The 15,128-nt window shown below is 37.1% G+C and overlaps 1 protein-coding gene across 4 annotated transcripts in view; it reads left to right on the top strand.

The window, feature by feature from the left end:
- LOC145286012 (rab-like protein 6) overlaps positions 1 to 15,128 on the top strand; it is a 254,354-nt gene that overhangs the window by 135,545 nt on the left and 103,681 nt on the right. For all 4 annotated transcript variants that reach the window (XM_080134625.1, XM_080134622.1, XM_080134621.1 and 1 more), the window contains exon 4: positions 10,161 to 10,252. In XM_080134625.1, the coding sequence (XP_079990751.1) occupies positions 10,227 to 10,252 (26 nt within the window). In that variant the 5' untranslated portion in view covers positions 10,161 to 10,226. The remainder of the gene's footprint in view (positions 1 to 10,160; positions 10,253 to 15,128) is intronic.

Raw genomic sequence — 15,128 nt, 5'->3', positions numbered from 1 at the left:
TATTCCTGGTCAAATTGTAAGTGGTGCATTCCAAGTGATGTTTCTTTCTCTCATGCCAATGTCTGCCGCAAAGCAGTGCACTGCAACAATGCAAAGCAAGGTGTGCAAAAGAAAATCATCCCCAACTCCTTTAAGCAATCTGCTTTATCAAGCCAGGCACACCTCATTTGCATGCATATAGCACGACTTTGTGAGATCATCCGAGACTGTGTGTGTTAAAACCTCAGACGCCATCTTGTATCTCTTTTCATCCCAATCCGCAGGAAAGACGGACACGAGGGCGTTTGAAAGGTAGGCTGTTCCTATGCCCCCCCCCTCTCCCTGATCTCATGATCAGAGTTGGCAGGACAGTGGTAATCGCTGCTGCCGGGTATTTCTCCGAAGGGTGCAGGCCTTGTCTTGAATTTTTGAAGAACACCGTATCTCCTGGGACGCTACTGACATCTGAGTCACAGCTTGATGGGGCAGTTGCAAACTAAAACGATGGTCCACTGGCCTCAGACCCGGCTTCTCGGCAGTTTCACCCAGACAAGATCCCCTTTGGCGTGCAACCCTCATTCTTCCTCGTTGGCGACTGCTCTGTCGGGGTAGATTTCCTTTTCCTAGACCCGGTATTGGTAGATTGCATTTGCAAGCGCTATTCCTGGAGAGACGCCATTCTTTAATGTGATGTTGTACCAGTACACAGCTTCCGAGATAGTGCATTCCTTCCTGGCCGCAATTCTTTTGACACTGCAATGGCTTCTCTCAGCGATACCATTGCCAGATGACAAATAAGCATGTCGCAGCCGCACTCTCCACTCCTTTAGGAACTGCCTGACCTTACGGCTGAAGAAGACTGAGTCATTGTCTGTTGGCACCTCTTCAGGTGTGTCTGTTTCAAAGAATACAGATGACAGCTGGCCAATAATGTAGGAGTCCTGGCGTCTGAGTGGTCTCCAGACTGCAAAACATGTAGGTCCACAATCGATGAGGGTGAGAAAGTGATTGCCCACCCTCTGCCACATGCCACTCACTCCCAACTGCCCCCTCTTCCACTGTATCAGAGATGGGTCGATTGATTGGCATGCATCACAACTTTTCACCATTCTCCTAACATCTGTTTTTCCTACTTCTGGGTCAATCATCTTGGCAAAATATAAGGTCTGTTTGATCCCAGTGTACCCACACTGCCGATGAATCTCCATGATACCATCCACATTGCTTGCACTCTGTCATTGTAGAGTCTCAGAGCCTCTCTGGGTATCAGCCAGCAGCCATCGTTGAAGTACTCGTGTCAGCGCATCTGCTGTGTTGGTCGCAAACCTGATCAATGCTACATCTACAGTCAAGTTGTACTCTTTGATGGTCTTGAACAGGGTGGTGAGCCGCCTTCCTATTAACAATGCATCGGTTATCCACTGATGAGTGCACGCGAAGTCTGTGATAATATGTAGTACCATAGCTTGCCACTGAAGTACCAGGTTAACTTCCTTCAATGTGGTATTAAGTTCGGCTAGGTTTATGTGACTAGAAACATTTTCTGGCCAAAGCCAGCAGGCTTCTTTGATAATGAAATCATCAATCACAAGGGCAAGTGAACTAGCATCCACTCAAACTGTGAACTCATTCCCATTGACGCACCATTTCCCTTGCACAGGGCTGTTCTGAGTCACCCTGGCCACAGTTTCCGTCAGCATGCTCCGTCGGGTGGCATCATGCACTTCATTATCCCATCCCGATGATACGGATGTCGTACCTTGTTTTATGACTGCCACTGCCACCCTGTCCAAACCACACATAGTTAAGTAGCCCACCAGTTTTCCACAAACAGAAAAAACGCTATGATGATTGATGTTGGACGGGACCTCCGGAAAGTCACCACTTCTCCTCCAGTAGAGCCCCTCCTTGCTACTGCTCACACACAGGCAGACACGCCGGTTCCTTGCATATCAGTCCGAAGTTCTCAGAATGCTCTTTGACCGATTGGGCAGACCTGAGGCTCTCATTTACAAAGATATCATCAATATAAGACAATGTTGCCTGTCATACAGCCTCATCCTGTTGCCGGATCACGTGCATAATTGCCGTCATAATGCCTGATGCCACATTGAGACCAAACCCCAGCCTGGTCAGACAATAATGGATCCCCTTAATTTCCAGTCTGAAATGGCCACAGCACTTTTTCAATGCGTATCTGCAGGTAGGCCCTGTGCAGGTCCAAAATTGCCACGTCCAACTCTTGCTGCCATCAGTCCCTTTATTTGAGCGCACAAACATTAGCCCCTGCCATGTACATTAAGCTCATAGTAATCCATGATGGGTTGGAACTTCTCTTGTAAGATGGCCATCAGGGAAAACCCCCATGGGGGCCCGAGCTCATCCTCTGGATATGGAAGCAGCCAGCCGTTGTTGATCCATGTCTGCAGTTCTTCTTCATACTGCCTCAAGCCACATTCAAGGGAGGTACTCTGACAGTCGGTTCCACAAGGATATCGGTGGCTGATTGCCCGATCACTTCCAAGACACCGTCCATGCATTGGTGTCCCTGTCATACTCTGCATGAAAGCCAGGCTTGTCGAGGGTAATCACGGCGCAAACATGTTTCTCACAGCAAGTGCTCGACTGAACTCCAATCTATGGTTTCCCATCAGCAAACTTCTACAAAAATACTCTACTAGTTACAACCCGTAGAAACGATTCCCACACTCTCTATCTGTGTCTAAATCTAAAGGCAGATTCCATGAACAAAGTTTCTTTCCCAGAACAGTCTGCCTGTGGAACACTATTCTGCTGTCCTGCTCTTCTTGGTTGAATGCAACATGGTAGGCTTCAAGTCTAATGTAAACAAATTCTTGTTGAGTCGTCCCCATAAATAATAAAATTCTATCCAATTTACACCATTCACGATTACTACACTAACACCTTACATTTATTAATCCTTGTCTTCAAATAAACTTGGGGCCTTGATAAATGGTGAATCCCAAGTAAAAAAAAAAAAAAAAAAAAAAAAAAAAAAATAGTGGGTCGGGGGGGGGTGATTTATGGGCAGCTTTCTTTTGAGTAAACTATAAAAATTCTAAAGATTTCTGGTGAACGAGATTGCATCTTTTCACATTCGCTACCAATGTCTAAGTATTGTAAAGCAAGAAGGGATTTTGTTACTTATGCAAGAAGAGTTAACTCTTAGTGCAAATTATTTTAAATCTCTATTATATAAAAGAAACTTGGGTGTAAGTTCATTCCCTATCGACTCAAATGGCTGGGCTGATTTTTATGAAATTTCACACAAAGGTACTTTATGTGCCTAGCAATGTTCTTAGATAGGTTTTGTATCAGAATGTCTTCGATAAGTATCGATAATCAAAATAATCCAATGAAAGAAGTAACAGGCAATTTTAACAGTTCCATATGGATATACTAATTTTGATTTATTAGGGCCAAAATTTATATTTGCATCTTGTTTAATGGCTGCTTTTGTGGAAAATATGTAATATGCCCCCATGTGGAGGGGGGGGGGGCTCAAATTCACTTTGCAATAAATGTATTTTTTACATTTTGGAGACGGACGTGTTTTTGTTGAGATAAGTGATTTCAATTTTAATCATACTTTTTATTTTTAGATTCAAATATTAATAACTCCATTTTATTTCAGTATTTAATTTATGTATATTTCGGAAGACCCCCCCCCATCCGCTTTTCTTTTATATTGTAAGTTTCTTAAAACGTGACTAGCTAAAGTTCAGAATAAAATCACGCTTTTCTTTTAACGGTTAATTTAAAAAAAAAAAAATCTTTTTGAACGCTATTAACTTAAATTCCTCATTTCAGTTTACATTTTGGAGACGGACGTGTTTTTGTTGAGATAAGTGATTTCAATTTTAATCATACTTTTTATTTTTAGATTCAAATATTAATAACTCCATTTTATTTCAGTATTTAATTTATGTATTTCTGTTTTATTAAATGCTAGCATTTTTTTTTTTCTCGTCCATAAATGTTTATTTATCTACCAAGTTGATTGCAAAAATAGATTACGAATTTGTACTCATTCTTAGTTCGTGAGAGGGGAATCTATCACCATACTTTCCCTTAAACACATCTGTTGGACTTTTATTAAGTAGAATACTTAATAATTTTTTTTTTTTTTTTTTTTTTTATTAATGGAGAGTAGAAAACGCATTGTGGATGCGTTATCGGCAGCTCCTGTTACTCTCGCTTCTTATTTGTCCCTCAGTCCTCATTTTTTAATGAGTGATTTTTCTGACAAAGGGAGAAGAAAAAGCTGTTTTCTAGGTTGGCAGTATTTTGTGCGAACAGTTGGCAGAGATGGCGGAGATTTTCTGTTTCTATGTCTATCCTTGTAGCCATGTCACTAGTAAGGGTGCTGGAGTTAAACGTTTTGTCTGGGCTGACATTATCCGCCTGATAGTCAGGGACCCGAACCTTGGATTAACCACTAAGGTGGCTGTCCTATCAGCAGGTGCAAAGTACTGGGGCTGCTGTATTGCCATTTGGTGAATGGATTTTGGACCATGCAGTAGCTTCTGGTGGGGCCTCTCGATGCCATACTAGTGGGTAATTGTTACGGCTTTACCTTATCATTAGCTACAAAAAAAAAAAAAAAAAAAATTCTTTGTTTCTTTTTCTCTCTTAGTTTCCCTCTCTGTCCTGCTCTAAGTAAATCTGACGACCTAGCCCACAAATTCCAAAAATTCATCATGACAAGTTTCAAGAAAAAATACACGATTAAACCCGGTTCTCCAACTTCCAACGTAGACCCCTACTACCATGTCTCCTTCTCCAACATCAGGGGTCTACGTTCTAACCTTCCAGAGGTTGAAACCCAATTACAGGAGACTAAACCAGACCTTTTATTTTTAAGTGAAACTGGCATTGGACAGGCTATTTCCCTAAAAGAGTTCGCAATTAAAGGATACTCTAACTTAACTTCCAAATCTGACCCCCAAGATCGCCATGGGCATGGAATATGTGCCTATATTAGGGATAACTTTCCATGTGGTAGGGACATCTCCAGGGAAGATCCTAACTTACCCTATATGTGCTTCCGGGTTGCTTTAGCTCACACTACTGCATTTATATTTACTCTCTATCGCCCCCATAACAGCGGAGTTACTATCTTTCAAAGCATATCTGAGAAAATTGACCAAGTCCTATCTGCTTATCCTTCAGCTAACTTTCACGTATGTGGTGACTTCAATGTTCACAACGTCGAATGGTTGACCCACTCTAACAAGACTGATGATGAGGGGAGGTTCTGTCATGATTTCTCCATTGCCTATGACCTCACTCAGATTGTTCAGGAACCCACCCGTGTGCCCGACAATGACGGCCAGTATGCGAGCCTACTAGACCTTTTTCTCACAACTTGCCCTGAACTATGTTCAGTTTCTGTTCTGTCGCCTCTTGGATCTTCCGACCACTCTGTTGTATCAATTAAGATAAAAATGAAATGTAATAAGTCCCCTCGTATAAGACGTACCTCTCCATCGTACAGTATATCGATACACTAAGGCTGACTGGGATAGCTTCCGTACATTTATATCTGATCTACCTCTGCATTCCATATTTAAAAAGGATGTGTCCTCTATAGTATTAGACCTGACGGAATGGTTAATTGTAGGTATTGACCGTTTCATACCCTCGAAAAAGTTTCAGCAAAAACCTAAGAGCCAGCCATGGTTCTCTCCAGAATGTGCTGCTGCCATTGAGCACAGAAATAACTTTTTCCACTGTTTCCAACGTAATAGATGTATGAAAACTAAAGCCGCTTTCAGGACTACCAGCAACCATTGTAAGAAAGTAATAAAGAATGCAAGAGAGTTGTATGCTCAATCTGTTAAGTCCAAAGTAGCTGAGCAGCGGCTTGGTTCCCACCAGTTTTGGCAAATAGCAAACAGAATCCTGAACAGAAGTGTGTGCTCCATCCCAACAATTATCAATGGACCTGAGGTAATCTCGTCAGCATCAGACAAAGCCAAACTCTTTGTCAAGAACTTTGCAGCTAATTCTACCCTTTGCGATCAAGGCCGCCAACCCCCAATATTTCCTCCTGTATCAGAAAACATGCTATGTGATATACGTATATCTGTACGTGATGTTGCCAAGCTAATCAAAAACCTTGATTCCAGTAAAGCAACTGACCCTGACGGTATTCCCATTATAGTACTCAAAAAACTTCAACCTGAACTAGCGCCCATACTTACAAAACTGTTTAAATGTTGTCTTAAGGAGAATAATTTCCCATCTCCCCGGAAAATTTCATCAGTATGCCCTGTATTTAAGAATTCAGGTGATCGCTCATCCCCTCTCAGTACAGGCCAATAAGTCCCCTGTGCGTCCTGAGTAAGTTGCTGGAATCTGTATTAAAAACAGAAGTAATCAACCATCTCAACAAAAATAACCTTCTTAGTGACACTCAATATGGTTTCCGTTCTGCTAGATCTACAGTAGATGTGCTTACAGTTATATCTCATAGGATTAGCAAATCTCTCGATGGAGGCAACCTTTCTAGGGCAATTGCTCTTGACATATCTAAGGCCTTTGATAGGGTATGGCATAAAGGTTTACTTCATAATATCTCTAGCTATGGTATTGCTGGAAATGTCTTCTCAATTATTAAATCATTTCTTTCTGATAGGTTCATAAGAGTAGTAGTTGAGGGGCAAAAATCAGAAGCTCACAGTATTAATGCCGGTGTCCCTCAGGGGTCCATCCTGGGCCCAACTCTTTTCCTGATCTACATTAATGATCTTCCAAATCACATCCTTACATCATTTGTAGACATTTATGCTGACGACACTACCATTTATGGTAGCACATCTAAGGCAGTAAACGACCAAGTTCTCTCCAATTCTCTCTCCTCTGATCTTGAGCACGTAGTACAATGGGGTAAGGAGTGGCTGGTTACTTTTAATGCATCTAAAACCAAGTTTCTCTCTTTACATCATCAACATTCTGATTCACATCTGGCATCAATTGAAATGAATGGCTCTCGTCTTCAGGAGGCCTCAAGTTTTGACAAGCTTCTTGGCTTGACCATTACTCCTGATCTTAAATGGAACACGTACATCAAATCTGTTGCCAAGGCCGCTGGAAAAATGGTGGGATCTTTCTATCGATCCGGTAGATATCTCACTGCTGATGCTATTCTCTATCTATATAAGAGCCAGGTACGTCCAAGGATGGAATACTGTTGCCACATCTGGACAGGAGCTGCTAGAAAGGACTTGTCCTGCCTTGATAGAGTTCAAAATAGACTTCGTAGCCTCGTAGGAGATGTCCTTTTCTCTTCCTTGCAACCTCTATCTCACAGAAGAGATGTTGCGAGTTTGTCTCTGATGTATCGTTATTTTCATGGAAAGTGTTCGACTGAGCTTCAATCTATGGTCCCCCCTCGCCAAACTTTCACAAGAAACACTCGTCTAGCTGTAAACACTATCAATAATTCCCCCCACTCTTTATCTGTGCCTAAACCTAAACGTAGATTCCATGAACAAAGCTTCTTTCATAGAACTGCACGCCTGTGGAATTGTCTTCCGTTTTCCTGCTTTCCGGCTGACTACAATATGGTTGTCTTCAAGTCTAACGTAAATAAGTTCTTGATGAACCGTTCCATATAAGTTATCAAATTTACCAAATTTTCATTACTAATGATTACTATATTGACAAATTTCTACTGTACACTCTTTAACCCTTATCCTTGAGTGGCCTCTTGGCCTTGATAATGTGGTGATGTCTATGTAAAAAAAAAAAAAAACTTGTGATAAATCATTACAACTATTTGCTCATTTCAGTTTTTAAATGTTTACAGCTTTATGTAATCCATTCACAATATCATAACTTGTTACTTTTTTTTTTTTTTTTTAATTATATTTTCACCCCAAACAAGGCGCATTGCCACTTTGATGTAGGGGGCTACTATCAGGAACATAAGCTACAGGGGTACTATGTAGGGAGTTGAGCAGCAAGATGTTGGTTCGCGTTACACTTGAACTACTGCATGTCAGTACAGTTGGGATAGCAGGGACCCAGAAGGTAATTCCAAAGTCTAGCGGTTCTGGGGAAGAAACTACTGGAGTAGAAGGCTCTCTTACATCTATGGATCTCTACTGTGAAGGAGTGGGATTTAGCTGCTTGTCTGGTTTGTTGGGGGTATTTACATCGAGGGGGTACAAGTGCTTGTAGTTCATCAGAGATTGCCCATTATTTACTACACTGTTGTAGATTTTCCAGAAGTCCTGGGTTCCTAATTTCTGTGCTTCGGTGCGTTTTTTGGTGGTTTCAGTAAATTCTCTCTCAGCTGTCGCTATTACTTCTGTCCATGCTATGACACATCAATTTTTCTGGGTTTTTCAACAATGTTCTTACATGAAAAAGAGGTTCTACAATATGTGAACTGAATGTTGTTTTAGCTGTCCATACAACATTTACGCTCATACCAAAATGTGTTTGTTACAATAAGATATTGAGCAACATACCTTTGTCTCTCGTGGCCATGTGTCCTTAAGTTGGCTTGCATCTGCACCATTGTTCCCTGCCTTCTGTAAACAAAAGCCTTTTGTAACACGGTAATCTCTTGTGTTTTTTTGGATATAGTTGAGTTTTATTTTTGCTTGTCACCGTCAAAGATGCATTGCAAATTTCTCACTAGTTCCTGAATTTAAGGAGATGGGTAGTTTCAGCTATATTTCAACAGCCTGTGTGTTCCTGTTTCCAGGAACAAACTTCCATCCTGCCATCCTATTGCTTTCGTGAGACTGACTGCCTGATCTGTTTTTGTCCTTACCCAACTCAGAAACTTGCTCTTTTTTTTTTTCAAATCTCCTTTCCAAATATGAATCTCAGCACAAATCTCACCAACTCTCATTCCCACAAGCTGGGCCCAGCACAGGTGTTTGTACCCATTTACCTTTGACATGACCCATTACCTTTTTCCTGTAACTCAGCTGTGCTGTGTTCAGCAACAGATTTTTGAACTCGTATAACTTCCAACTGGAACCCGATTACTCTGTCTCTAATGTACTAGCTAAAATGTCCATTATATAAACATATTTTCCTTGGGCATTTTTTTTTTCAATTTCTTCAAAGCTTCTTAGTGCTACTTTGAATTGACTGAAAGTGATGGGGCTATCATTTTGGATTATCAAAGTTCTAAGTGGTTTAAGGTCACTAGGTAATCCATTTAAAGCCATAGAAATCAGTAAGCTGATGATTTCACTTAAGGGTTTTAATGCATTTTCACTTATTTCAGCCCTTATAACATCTTCAATACCTTTTAGAAATGTTAGTTTCGTATATAGGGAGATACATTTTGGTTTTCCTTTCGATAAATGATGCTCTCTTAATGTCCAACGCTTTGTGTCCATCTCTTGCTTAATCAGATGATGGGCTTCTATCGCCCAAATATTGTATTACAACTGCAAAAACAGTTGTGTTTATTTATTTTTTAACAAATGCTGGGTCATTAGGATTGTCGAGTAGTAACTGTATAATTTTGTGTAGTTTCTGTATTCTTAAATATCCCAGAAATTTCACCTGCCATAATTTGAATTTTGATTCCAATCCATCAAAGTAAAGGTGATTGCTGAGTCTATAACCTCTTGAGTGTAAAGTCATTCTTGAAACAGAAAAAATATAGTTCCAAGCAAAAAAGAATGGCAGCATAAATGTGATAAGAGAAGTTTTCCTAAAAAAACTAGGAGTACAACTTGACTGTAGATTTAATTCAGTTACCATCATCAGAAACATAGTCATCTAATTTTGATATGGAAATGCTGGAGAATTCAGCAAAATTTTGTTGTTTTATGAAGATGTTCTGGCATTTGATTAGTTCGTTTTTATCACACATGGTTAAAAATAAAATTGTTCAAATTTATGATGGTATACGTTCACAAGATGCCGAAAATATTGCAACACAATGTTTTGCACTAATTTTTCTCTCTGCAAAACTTAACTAGTATATTGACGCAGTATTTATTGTTCTTTTTATTTTTTTATGCTCATATCCTATAATTTTCTTAGATAATTCCGATGCACAGGTATTTGTAAATAATTTTCATTGTGTATTTTAAATCTAATTATTTGCATTTAACTGATTGATTTACTTAAAATTTTAAATGCTTTGTGATTCTCATATTTAAAAAAAAACTTTCTGACAGAATGTTGAGGGCCATTGTCTGGATGCAGAATTTGTTGATGTCTATAAAGGTACAAATGGTGTGATCATGGTGTACGATATTACCAAACAATGGTAAGTACAATAGTTTTTTTTTTTAATTTTATTTTTGTAATCAAATCACATTTTTAGGATTTTCAAATATTTTAAAGAGATTTAAATAAATTATTTATTAATAGTAAAATTACAACTGCTACAAGAATAGTTTGGATACATAAAATTTTATGGTAACTGATTGGGCTTAGAAGTAGCAATACCAAACCATTTTTTCCTTAGATTGAATAACCTCGAATCAAGCATTATTGAAAAGAGCATAAAAATAAAGAAATAATATCTAGTTTTTTAAAATCGGTCGATTAGAACTGGAGTTATGACTATTCAAAGTATTAAAAAATGTGTGGTTCACTGGTCATTTTGCCTTAAGTCAGCCCTGTTCAAATGCATATAAGCTTGTGACTGAAAATGGCAGAAAATTTGCACAATTTACAGACTAACCCATCTTTAAAAAATTGTATCTTCAGATCTTTTTAAGATATTATGATGAAATTTTGAACATATTATTGAACATATTATGATGGTTCAGTTGGCATTATTTATGACGATCCCTCTGGGTAACTTATGGACTAATTAGCATACTAATTAGCATATTCCAGTTTCATTTTAACAGCTACTTTAGTAGAAACATAAAAACAGCTAAGAAAAATGGTAAGTAAGGCTTTATCATCATAGGAAGTATTATTCTGATGGACATTATCATTTGCCATTATAACCTCATGAAAAATCCAAAAATGGCCACCATAACACGATTCAAAGAAATTATTAACAAAATATGGCTTGTAGCATATCAAATTAAAGTAAATTTTGTACAGATCAAAATTGTTTTCAGGTACATTAAACTAATTAGCATAATTTTCATTTTAACAGCTTCAAGTAGAAGCATCATAAAAACAGTTAAAAAAAAAAAGGAAGGTAAGGCTTTATCATCATGCAAAATATTATTCTGATTGACATTATCATTTGTTATCATTACACAATGAAAAATCCAAGATGGCAACTAGGAAATCCAAGATGGCTACCACAACACGATTCAAAGAAATCATTAACAAAATATGGCTTGTAGCATATCAAATGAAAGGAAATTTTGTACAGATTACAATTATAATGTTTTGAAGTACATTAAACTAATTAGTATGATTAAATTTCATTTTAACGGCTTCAAGATACAGTGACTATTATCGGGTGGGTTTCTACCACTATTTTGTATAACTTTTTATTTTTAAGTCATTGTCAAGACTTTAAGTTACATTGGGACCAGTTTTTCTTGTTCTCATATAACGCTCGACACTATTTGTTTTTTAACAGAAACATTTACAACATCAAAAATTTATCGAGGTAGGTAGAAGAGTAACTTGTCTTTGGTAACATTTATTTGTTATATATTTGGGGTTTTTTTTAATCACTTTTTCATACCTCTGGATTGTAAAACACACAAACCACTTATCCCGTTAAGTAAAAGAATAACTTTTATTGTGTTTGTTTTACAATCCGCAGAGGTATGAAAAAGTGATTAAAAAAACAAACAAATATATAACAAATAAATGTTACCAAAGGCAAGTTACTCTTCTACCTACCTCAATAAATTTTTGTTGTTGTAAATGTTTCTGTTAAAAAAACAAGTAGTCAATTAAATCTTTTTTTACTTTTTTTTTTTTTTTTGCTAAAGTTTTTATTAATCACATTAAGATGATTTAATTACCTTTTTTAATCAAGAGGTTGAGAATAAAGTTCTTGCAGAAGTTTTATTTCAAATAAAGTTTTTATTGTAACACTTTTACTTTATATATCATTTTAAAGAGCGTTTTTCACTCTTTTTTATCATTTAAATTACAAGTAGCAATACACATGAAAAAATTGAAATGACAATACATGAAAAAATTGAAATGACAATACATGAAAAAATTGAAATGGCAATACACATGAAAAAATTGAAATGGCAATACACATGAAAAAATTGAAATGGCAATACACATGAAAAAATTGAAATAGGTTAAAATATTTCAATATTGGTATATGTAGAAAGAGCTTGATGATCTAAGAATCTTTTTAAATTTTTAAAATCCAATTAAAATTAAGGAAGTTATGACTTTTTTTTGTGCCTCACACGTGTTGATATTTTTCCTTCTTTAAGACTGTAACTCCTACAGGGCTGGTACAGATGCACAGGCTTGGAAGAAAGGTGCAACTGGCTCTAATCCCTGTGGCATCACCTTTTGTCCCCGTCGGCGTGGTTCGCTCATTTGTTTCCAATCTTGGTCCGGTTTCCACTCTGTCAACAGGGCTGATCTGAAAATGGAAAACGCTGTTGCTTGAAAGTGCAGTCTATTTTCAAACAAAAGAAGTCAAAGATTAACTGTTTTTATAATTGTTGCTTTCAACGTTACAAATAGTATATACACAAATGCATTAATCACTTATATAAATTTTGGGGTTGCGTTCGCTAACAAATTTCTTTGTCTGTTATCGTCAGTTTACACTTGGGGAAAAAGTTCAACTTACAAAAGAAAACAGAAGTGTCTCAACCAGATTGCAATTGGGGGGGGGGGGTCGCCAAAGACGCGTGGTAGTGTCGTTCAGATGTCTTTGCTTAACGTTATATTAGAATCAGTCAGCTGTAACTCTGCTCTCTCAATATGCTTCCAAATGGCCGTTAGCCAATCAGAAGCCGGGTCCAGTAACGTTTCACTTCCCAAAGGTGGAGGGAGGTCCAAGTATTTCCCACCGACCTTTAAACGCCCTGACGGAGAAGAAAAAAAATAAAAATAAAAAAATAACCTTGTAAGTTATCGAAGGGAAAGAAAAAGGTTTTCCTCTCCTTATTTGAATTCGTTGGTGGCCATGGCAAAACTGAATTATTTCAGTAAAAGCAATAAATATCCATGCCCATGGATTGGCAACTTTTCTAGTTTCACTATCAGATCATATTCCTTAAGTCAGATTTTATGATCACCAATCTGTCTTGCAATAAACATTTTTCTTTCCTTTGTCTTTCAAGTGGTTTTCATGATCGATTACCACTAAACTGGCCACTTGACACGCGATTATCTTACCTTCTTTGTAGGTCTGTTAATTAACATAAGTGCCAACCTTTCACTTTCACCTCTCCAAAATATGCGATTTTACCTTTCTAGGCAATTACATGTGAATACCTCAAAACTTTAATGAAAGATAAACAAGTATTTTAGAATTTAATGTAAAATGATTCTCCATTTTGAGCCATTCTAGCATTTTAGGGCAGTTAAGTATTTTCCTTTTTCTATAGGAGATAAATCCTGTGCACCTTTTTTAAAGGCGATTATCTGTGGTTTTAAGAGGGTCTTTGTGCAATTATGAGAGGGTGGGAAGGTTGCCATTCTGACTTTGGGTTAATGATAGAGCTAAAGGAAATTATGTGTGAACACCCTGAAGATTTGATTTATGGTTGATAAATGGTGCATTTTTCTTTAAGGAAGAATTTAAATTTTTTTTAGACACTTATATGTAGCTTACCAAGGAACTTTGTTTGTGTGAGGAGCTAAAGATTTTAGGAGAAGGCTTGCCACTCGTACCTAGGATTAGAGGTAGTATTAAGGGAGTTTTTTTTTTTTTTTTTTTTTTTTTTTTTTAAGAGGGCGTTTGACACCCATATTTACGGTTAGTGGGTCATAATTATTGGCTTTTGAAAATATACCATTTTATAGATTTGGGACATCAAATTACTTTTAAATACGTAAATTTTTACGTAAATGAGGGGTGTGAAACTTAACAGGAATTACAACAAATAGACAAAAATAAATTTCATTTAAAACAAGTGACATCAGTAACAGAAAACGTGATGTTTGGAAAACTTATTAAGTATTTTTTGCCCACTTATTTAAATATCAAAAAACATATTTTTTGCTAAAGCTAACAAATTGTTCACAAATTTTTGATAAATTTGTTTTTTATTTTCAATTACATTTCTTGTCCAAGTGACACATTATTTCATTAAACTTTCCAGTGTAAGACATTTTTTTATTTCTCTATCTGGGCTTCGAACCACGATCAGTGTAGTATTCTGATGCTACACTTCACATTTCTGTCATGTCAGTGAAGGAGAAATCCTTCATGATTGACACAATTTTTATGTTTGTTTCTATGCAGATTGACCCTTTTTGGGAAGCTGGATTTTCCTCGCATTAAAAACTGATCTTGCGTCTGTCCTTGTGGGGAGGCAGTAAATAGGAACTTAACTAGAAACTGAGTACCTCCTACAAATATTTAAATAATGATTTTGCATTTTTTTTTTTTTTTTTTTTTTTTTTTTTTTGTAGATTAGTGTCCATTCAATTATAATCAGCTGAAAAAATTGTAAAAAAGACGAAAAAATATATATTGGGGGTAGAAGCAAAAAAATATTTCACATTTTCGTTTTTTTTTTTTTTTTTTTTTTAAACAAAACACGGTTTAATTCACTGTTAAAATGCTACTTCTACACTTTATTGCCGAAAATGGAGACACCATTTTTTTATCGTGCACCTCCCAGAGGGAGAAATCAGTGTTTAAAACTATGGCCGAAGTTAGAAATAAACAACAAAAAACTTAAACTAGATATTAATTACTTCCGGAAAGAACCATGAAAGAGAACATATTGTAATGATATCGCTGCTCTTTCATTTCAGTAACTTATATAGACTCTTTCGTCCCGGTTTCTTGATCTAACTTTTGTATGCGCTCATGCATGCGCATAGTAATCTATTAATAAAGCAGGACGCCATTATTCGGTTCCTTTCTTACCAACCAGACACGAGTGTTCCAAGTCTCATTATTACACATCCATGCACAACACAGCATGACACATATATCCGTAATTGTTTAATTGAAAATGTTTCGATTTAATTAATGAAAATGGGAAAGTTTTTGATGAAATATATAT

This window comes from Euprymna scolopes, chromosome 10 (assembly GCF_053919585.1).
Source record: "Euprymna scolopes isolate OS-2025 chromosome 10, ASM5391958v1, whole genome shotgun sequence".
NCBI lineage: Eukaryota > Metazoa > Mollusca > Cephalopoda > Sepiida > Sepiolidae > Euprymna > Euprymna scolopes.
This window is presented reverse-complemented; position numbering and strand designations above follow the sequence as displayed.